At 32.1% G+C, this 9188-nt stretch overlaps 2 protein-coding genes and 1 non-coding gene across 8 annotated transcripts; 2 read left to right on the top strand and 1 right to left on the bottom strand.

Annotated features, from left to right (window-relative positions):
• Positions 1-215: 215 nt before the first annotated feature.
• On the top strand, positions 216-3123 carry LOC105170338 (Cysteine proteinases superfamily protein). Of its 6 annotated transcripts, none has more exons than XM_020696626.1 (3): positions 216-234; positions 518-599; positions 1751-3123. In XM_020696626.1, the coding sequence occupies exon 3, from the start codon at positions 1773-1775 to the stop codon at positions 2442-2444; it is 672 nt and encodes a 223-aa protein (XP_020552285.1). In that variant the 5' UTR covers positions 216-234; positions 518-599; positions 1751-1772; the 3' UTR covers positions 2445-3123. The 6 variants fall into 6 exon arrangements, with proteins under 6 accessions (XP_020552285.1, XP_011089365.1, XP_020552284.1 ...); XM_011091063.3 differs by lacking the exon at positions 216-234 and adding an exon at positions 244-438; XM_020696625.2 differs by lacking the exon at positions 216-234 and having other exon boundaries at positions 445-599.
• On the top strand, positions 2925-3120 carry LOC148786819 (U2 spliceosomal RNA). Its single transcript, XR_016067651.1, has one exon. It is a non-coding gene; the product is annotated as a U2 spliceosomal RNA (small nuclear RNA).
• Positions 3124-4716: 1593 nt separating the features above from the next.
• LOC105170827 (protein ULTRAPETALA 1-like) lies at positions 4717-6014 on the bottom strand. Its single transcript, XM_011091748.1, has 3 exons — positions 5837-6014; positions 5155-5464; positions 4717-4885 (listed from the first exon to the last, which is right to left on the bottom strand). The coding sequence occupies exons 1-3, from the start codon at positions 6012-6014 to the stop codon at positions 4717-4719; spliced, it is 657 nt and encodes a 218-aa protein (XP_011090050.1).
• Between the last annotated feature and the right edge of the window lie 3174 nt (positions 6015-9188).

Below are 9188 nucleotides of genomic sequence, written 5' to 3'. Positions count from 1 at the left end.
GGAATGTTACATTTGGTTAGCTAGTGCATTTAATGTTTCATTTTTATATCAACAGTTGGGCTAGTCAGATAATTAGGTTGAAAGAATCTGACATTAATTTCTTCTATTAAAGAAAAAACAATAAAAAGATTCTGACATTGATTTATGTTGTCGTGATAGCGACTTATATCTATGGGCATTAATGAAATCTTATTGGAAAAGATACTTTCAGTCCCCAAAACGTAATAAATGAAGGTTTTGTTGCATATTTTTCAAGAAAATATTATTTCATATTATATCTTACCTTTGATTTCGTTTTATTTTGAAAAATATGTGTTTTCAAATTTGTGTTTATTTTTATGTGAAGATGATAATATATTTGAATTGGTTAATGCTATTGTAGTTTATGTTGTGTTTCGCGTAGGATTGATTCGATTGAATGAACATTTGCCTCACGAAGTGGGTTCTCTTTCCTGATTATTTCGTTTTCATCTTATTTATCATCACTTGTTGATTCCTTCTTACTGTTTCCAAACAGAATATTTTTGCTGACTGCATACGCAGTGGGTTTGAGGCATTGAGCATCGTCTTGTCGGCCACATTTCTTCACATTCTATCTGGTGAGTCTCTTTTACCCAGTTTCCTCATGGTACTCGGCATTTTGAGGTTTTTGCGGTGCAAGCATGAAAAGTTATCTACCTTCTTCATCGATTATGCATTGCTGATCACATAATCAAGACAGCTTTCCTACTTTCCTCAATGATTTACTGTTAGTGTATTATGCTGCTCAACTCTTTTTGTTGAACATGAATTGTTTGATAAAATGTTTATTCGGACTGAACTGATTTCTTCATGTACGAGTTTCGGTATGTGTCTATATTTCTGTGTTTATGCCGGTGTGCAGACTCCTATAACTTTTACTTATTTCTAGACATGTGCTCATCACTCATATTCTCTGCCGAGGATTTTGCCTGCCTTGGATGAACTTCAAAGGCAGAAAGAAGTTTTCTGGCTTGATATTTTCTTGTTCTGATTGCTCTCTGATTAGTTTGTATAGTCTGGTTAAATGGTGTTATATAAGGTGACACAGTTGGTGGTGCAACAAGAAATATGCTTTGGGACATATAAACAGCTAGGGCTTTAATTTAAATAGATCAATTTCTACTATAAGACTGGTATTGGCTGCCATTTTAACATAGTGATATCTATGACCGGGAAGCCCCTTTAGTTGGATTTAAAGGGCTATTCCGACAGAGAACATAGGGCTCATATATAGAAAGAGTAGATGAATAAGACATTCGAGGTAAAAGATTTGCCTTTTTTGAATCTCTTAGAAAGTTGTCAACCCTAAGAACCTCTCAGATTTTTTGAATATTTCTCGATAGAAAGTCAACGGAGATTTAACTAATTTGTAAAACATGCAAAAACTGAATTCCTCTGTTGAAATGAACAATGGACTTTGTAAGTCGTAACAACATAATGACATTCCTGATTTCTTTTGTATCACCAAAATATAGTCATTTTAATCGTAGCTCAACCTGTAGTCCTGCACGTCAAAGCAAGACTCTTATTGGCTAACCTGTAATTTTCTCTTCATGTCATATAACCTCCTATGGTGTATGATTCGGATATATCCTCCAATGTTCTTGTTGTACCTAGAGAAGGCTCTCGTCCTATATACCGTTTTCAGCTTTAGCTCTATGCTCAATTAGATGTTCTTCCTGTATTCTATAGATAATATCTTGTTTTAACAATCACTTTTGTGTTACAGGTGTATAATTGACATTTCAGAAATGGCAAAAGCAAAGGCTGATGAGAAAATTCTCAGCTACAATGATGTTGTCCTGAGGCGATCAGACATTGACATTCTTAGTGGTCCATATTTCCTTAATGATCGCATAATTGAGTTCTATTTCAGTTATCTGACATCTTGCTATCCATCCGAGGACATCCTCCTCATACCACCTTCAATTGCTTTCTGGATAAAAGAGTGCCCAGATATCTCGAGCCTCAAAGATTTTGTCGAGCCCCTTCATCTACAGCGAAGGAAGTTGATAATATTTCCCATAAATGATAATGCTGACGTAAGTATGGCAGAAGGCGGGAGTCACTGGAGCTTACTTGCATTCGAGAGAAACGCTAATGTGTTTGTCCATCACGACAGCAGTGGAGGCATCAACAACGCACACGCCAAGCGGGTGTATAGAGCTGTAATTTCTTATACAGCATCGGATGCCAAGTATGTCGAATGCTCCAGTTCACCAAGGCAAGATAATGGTTACGATTGTGGCCTATATGTTACAGCCATTGCAAGAGTAATCTGTGAATGGTATCAAAATGACAGACCCAGGGGCACAGACGATCTGTGGTTTGCTGCCATTAAGGAGCAGATTACACCATCTCATGTCTCTAAGATGCGAAATGATATCTTGGAACTAGTAAGAAGTCTAATGTCTAAGCAGTGAATTATGCTGGCTGAATGGTTGTTAAACAATGTCACAGCGGACTCATAACCTGCACTTTGCTTGTATGCTTCATGAGTATTGATAAGTGCAGATCTTTTTTGCAAATGATGTTTTTGTAGTCTTAAGTTTTTCAAGTTTTGTTTGTGAAACAAGAGTACTGCTCTAGTAGGGTTTTTGGCCTGTTTTATTCCTCCTCTCGCATACGCATACGAGGACACAATACAGAGACCTGAAGCTTGGAGGGTAGAGTCCCCGCAAAGAGTTCGATCTGTATAACCAGACTTTACCTTGTGTTGCATTATATACAGTTTATAGGTAGAGCCTTAGCCAAGTTTTAATTTGTAAAGAGAAAAACTCCAAGCACCTGCCATATTTGTTCTCCGGAGACAAGAAAGTTAGACCATCTATCCCACATCGGTTTCTGAAAGAAGAAATAGCGGTATCGAATTATAAAATGACTCTTTCAGGATCAAGAAAAGCATACCTTTCTCGGCCTTTTGGCTAAGATCAAGTGTAGTATCTGTTCTTATCAGTTTAATATCTGATACGTGAGCCATTGGCTCACATGATATTAAATTAATTTTTCGAGGGGGAGAGCCCATCACGGCAGCTTGCTGCTGGGGCTCTCAAGCGTCGCCTTGGCGTTGCACTATTTCCTTGGCCTGGCGCACCCCACCAATTTTAGTTTCACTAATGTTCTTATTATTCCTCTACCTAGCGGTGCGCTATAAATTATAGAGCATTCTGCATGCACTGTTAATTATTGTTTTGAAGAATGAGTAATTTAAGAGTAATTCTTATAATTAAAAGTGCTTCCGAAATTATTAGGAGGTCTTGAGTTTTGTGAATATCGAGGAATTTTGACTGACAAGAATTAGTTATTGTTACTTTTAGCAATGATTTTTCTAAGCACAATTGTTTTAAATTGATGAAAATAAAAATGAAGGTTTTGGAAAATTCAGAAATTATCTCCACGAAGTCGAAATCTATTTGTTAAAAGAAAAAAAAAGGTAGAGGTTGAGAATATGAATTTAATGAGTTTATATTTTCTTTCAGATAATTGGAATCAATTCATAAATTTGTATGAACCCTACCCTTAAAAGTCTTTATATTATGCAATCATCCAATATAATTTGGCAATGGGATAGGATAAGGTCTTAATTACAAAGGTATTCAGATAATCATAATATATTTCCGTGATTTTAAGGAACATAGAACATATATGTGTCACAAATCACAATAACATGTTTTGTTGCTTACAGAAAATTGTCAATAATACGTCCTTCATTTATTTATTTATTTATTTTTGCGGTTAAAATAATAATATGGCAAGAATAACTAATTATTGTTCTTAGATCGCACAATCTGGACAATGGAGTCAATATAGCAAATTTATAGTTTTGCATGTATATCTCAATAAGATGTTCTTGTCCTGCACAATAAGCTGCGAAACAATACGTTATTCCTTTATTTCTTTGCCCTGAAATATAACATGGTAAAAATAATTAAATTATTGTCCTAGAAATAATTAAGTCCTTAACATCGTGCGTTGATCAACTCACAATCTGGAATATGAAAAGTCATATTAGAACAAATTTATGTATGTCGCAATAAAATCTCCATGTCATTTATAGGAAATTGTCAATAATATGTTATTATTTATTTTCTTTTGTCCTTCAAATATAATATGGTAAAAATAATTCATTGTTGTAGAAATTTTAGTCCTCAACATCGTGCATTGATCGCACAATCTGAAAAATAAAAAGTCAAAATAACAAATTTATATTTTTGTATGTATGTTGCAATAAAATGTTTTTGTTCATTTTGTAGAAAATTGCCAACATTACATCATTAATTTATGTCTTTTTACTGTTGAAATGTAATATGATAAGCACAGTTAATCATTCTTCAAGAAATTATGTAGTCATCAATATCGTACGTTAATCGCACAAATTCGAAAAGTGAGAAGTCAGTATAACAAATTTATTGCTTTTTATGTATGTCGCAATAACAAAAAATTGCCAACACTTCATCATTCATTTATTTCTTTTCGCCATCGAAATATAACATGAAAAAAGTTAATTAATTATTCTTGTAAAAACCATTGCATCCCAAAAACTGTTTGTTGATTGCACAATCTAAACAATAAAAAGTCAAAATAGCAAATTTATATTTCTGTATGCATGTTGCAATAATGAGAAATTCTTAAATATAATTCACTCGTTGTGATATTCTTATTTGTAAAACACTAAAGATAGATCTTAAAAGAAAGTCACATGTTCATAATGTATTCAACGCACGTTTGACAGTGACAATCTTCAAAGCGACAGTTGTCGCAACCTAAACACACACACTGCTCACAACCCTCACATCTTGGAGCTCTAGGACAACCTCTGCATACCTTTCGAGATTCACGCTCCTCTGCATCATCGCACGTTAACCTGAAAGTTTAAAAATGAGTATAAAGAATGATAATTATACTTTTGTTCTCATGCTCACATACTTTTTCATGAAATAAGTTTCATAACTTGGTATAGCATTTTATAAGTAAGCAATCATTTAATTATTTTTTAAGAACTTGTTGTAGTATTATTTTACTACATTGCATAATCCGAAAAATGAAATAAGTTTCCAACCTTGAACAATTTTTGATAAAATTGCAAATGTGCATATTCTTCATCGGACAAAATTGACGCACGTGTATACTTACGAGTGGTCTGGTATGTCTGAACATTTCCAATTATTGTCGACAAGAGCATAATGGTAGATCCTGCAAGCCTCTCTAGTTCGGAGGCTAAATCTACGTTGTTTGTCACATCGAGAACAACGTACAAACTCATCTCGATGAGTTACTTGACGTAAGGGTCTCTGAAAAGTATGTCTGTAATGCTTCAATAAACAAGTCCGCCTTAGAGCAACTTTATGACCATCACGAGTAAACACCCAAATCTGACTCATCCAGTTGTTATGGGCGTTGGTTTTCCCAGCATGTCTAGCAAACTCAACTGGGGATAAATTAACTGCAATATATAAAGTAAACGAGTACTCATTCAAATCATAAAATGTGAAACATTTATTCTTCTTTAGCCTTTAAGGATAAACTACCTGTGAAATCATTTAGCAAAATCCATATTAATGTAAAATATTTTATCTTTTTTTTTTTTTAATGTTTGTAGCTTCATGATATTTATTTTTCAATGAAAATAATATGAACTTATGAACATTGGAGAAGTAATTATTAATAGAGATAATTATCAATATATATATATATATATATATATATATATATCAAGACATTGGCTTTTGAATCTGGAGCTGTAAAAATAGTTTTAATGCAAATCGCACGAGTCAGAAGAATTATTGGGTCTATTGTATTACTCAGATAAAAATACCTCTCGGACAATCTTCCGTGCACTTGCAATCAATCTCAAGTCTTCCATCGACATAAGCTCTAAATTTCCCAGGTGTGTCACCGTATCTGGGATTCGTGCAACCGCAGTCAATCTCTAAAAACTCTTGTGTGTTCTGTATGACTCCATGAAAACTGGCCAATTCTTCTACGGTAAACATGTTTGATTCGCTAGAACCACAACATAATTTTTAACACCATTAAAGAAAATTAATAACAAAAATATTTGTAACAAGCTATATATTAGAAACATAAGATATATCCTTCCATTAATAACTTTTCTTTCATCATTATCAGAGTTTATATATATATATATATATATATATAGAGAGAGAGAGAGAGAGAGAGTTTAATACTTGAACACACACATATATATTCACATTAACAATAATAGCACAATTAAGTCTGAAAAATTGTTGGTGCATTTTGCATGCATGTAGTGTGCATATCTAGTGGACCATTGCACATCGAGAATTAACAAGATATTCACATTTAGTTCAGACATAGATATGCTATAATTATGCATTAATAAATAATCAACTCTGACATACAAACCAAATTGATCAAAACCATCTCAAAATAAATAATATAAATATATGTTTGTCCAATTTTTATTAATTTTAAGACTGGATATTGTTTGTCCAACAAACTCATATGTTTTTCTTCATAATATACTTATTGAATATTATATATGTCAATTACTTATATAAGAAAAGTAATATAAATTGAATTATGAACATTAATATAAAAAACTATAAATACAATAAAATTCCAAAAAATTAACATATGTAAAGTACTTTATGTATATGCTAAATTCTCGTCTAAATTAAGTGAAACAACACTTATTATTTCATTGATGTATTTATTGGACGATATGAAAAAAATTAGAGCGTGCAATGCTATGAAAACTAATTACCTTAGATCCCTGAAAACAAATTATTTTTGAGTTTGGTTGAGTAGTGCTATGAAAACGATCTCAACCACCCTATTTATATAGTACACAATGCACAATTAATTAAGTTTGCTATTCCGACTTTTCATTTCAAGATTTTGTGCATGTAACGCTCGATGTTAATCACTGTATAATTTGTGCAAGAATAATTAATAATTTTTACCATATTATGTTTCAACGGCAAAAAGTAATAAATGAATGATGTAGTATTGGAATTTTATTAAATGGTAAAAATATCTCGTCGCAACGCAAAATACAAAAATATAAATTTTTCAGATTCTGAGATCAACACTAGATGTTAAAGAATAAATGATTTGTAAAAGAGTAATTAATTATTTTTATCGTACTATATTTCAAAGGAAAAAAATAATAAATAAATGGAGTATATCGACATACTATTTGTTAGAGTTTTCATTTTTAGATTGTGCAATCAACATTCGAGTTAAAGACCAATCCGTGTTGAAGAGGGAATTGATTTGAACATACCAGTTTCATCGAGCCCATCTTTTTTCTATCCGTCCATTTTTCAGTAAAACACATACAGAGATCTTTGTCGACTCGTACAATATCTCTTCTGAAAGTTGGGGTCATTTTTGCGACTCAAATTCTGGAGAGCTTGAATGTGGAATGGTTTTCAAGGGTAAAGCACACTTGAACGTGAGTGTACAAAATTTCTCAATGAGGTTTGCAAGACTAGAATATCATGTGGTTGAGAGCAAACCAAAACTGTGAAAAATTGCGTTCAAGTACAATGAGGCCACTGGGTGCAATTGGATGCTACGAAGGATATTCAAAGCCAATATGAGATTATTTAATATTACCAAGTACGTGGGACCACACATCTGTTTGATAAATGAGATTTCTATTAATCATTGTAACTTGATAAGAGATTAATTGCAACACATCTGCTTGGTATGGTTCGTTAAGACCTAACATATGACATCAACTATGTCCAACAAAATGTGAAAGATAGGTTTGATTTTAAAATATCTTATCATAAAGCTTGACAGGCTTTAAAAGCGGCTCAAGAAGAGGTTTATGGAACTTGGAAAAGCTTTGTGCAGAAATTACCTAGGTACATATTTGCATTGTAGAAATGGAATCCGGAGACCGTTGTTGAGTGATTGCATCTGGACACTGATATGCTTGGTTTGAAAATATTGAACTATGTATTCTAGATTTTCAGACCGTGTATCAAAGAAAATGAAAAATATGAGTTTTGGGTCTCCATCTTTCTACTAAAGCAGTAATAAGATGTTGGTCAATTTGAATATGACAATACTGGATAACTCCTAAAAAATTCATATTCTGCAACACTTGAAGAACACGACTGCGGCGTAGAACAAGTTGAAGAAGCTGAAAAAAAAAAAAAAAAAAAGAAATATCACCACGCTATACATTAAAGATTGTGTCTTGACCTACGGGCACATTTTCAGATCAATGAGTTGATTGCCTGTATAATATACGACTATCATGCGGACCAAAATTAGTCATAATTCTACTCTCAATAACAAATTTTTTTCAACTACTAAAATTTTTTCCTCACAATAATTTTTCGCACTAAGTTTTATCAATTGCTTGTGGTCCTTCTACTATCAATGCCCAAATTTACTTTTGGGTAAATTACAACGACCCTTCCTAAGGTTTGACATAATTATGAATACCCCATCATTGTTTCAAAAATTACCAAGACCCTCCTGATTTTAATGGTTGTCTAACAATTAGCCCAATCCATTAGGTTTTCATCTATTTTTTGTAATGAACTAACCAAAAAATACCCTTGTGGATTAAAAATTATAATTTTATTTATTTTTTAAATTTTTTTGATTTTTTAATGGACTAACTGGATAATTATTTATAATTTTTTAAAAAATTTCATCCATCCCGTTCGATTTTTTATAAGTGTTTAATTTTTTTTAAAATAAAAAAAAATACAATAAGGGTAAAGTTGACAATTTCATACCCCAGTTCAAAGATTACATATTTTATCAAACATCAAGAGGATATTTGTAATTTTTCGTACAACAAGGGGTATTTGTAATTATGTTAAATTTCAAGGGAGGTTGTTGTAATTTACCCTTTACTTTCTCTTGATTGGATGCATACATGTCAAGAAATGAATTTTTTTCATTGTGTTTAGATTTGTGTTTTAGTTGTTTTCTTTTGTGTTTTGAAAATAGAGATAAGTTAGTGTGTGTTGAAAATAGATGATATATTTGGATTTGTGTTTTGGGGTAATTTAAAATATTTTAAAATAAGTGGTGTAGGTTTGATGTTGGGATTTGGGAGACAAAAATGACTGTTCATTGTCAAATCATATATTTTTATATATAATTTTATATATAAATATGTATATATATAAATATTTTATGTTTAGTATTGT

Source organism: Sesamum indicum, linkage group LG9 (genome assembly GCF_026168435.1).
Source record: "Sesamum indicum cultivar Baizhima isolate 11 linkage group LG9, ASM2616843v1, whole genome shotgun sequence".
NCBI lineage: Eukaryota > Viridiplantae > Streptophyta > Magnoliopsida > Lamiales > Pedaliaceae > Sesamum > Sesamum indicum.
The sequence above is the reverse complement of the archived record's forward strand: the minus strand, read 5'-3'. Positions and strand labels throughout refer to the sequence as shown.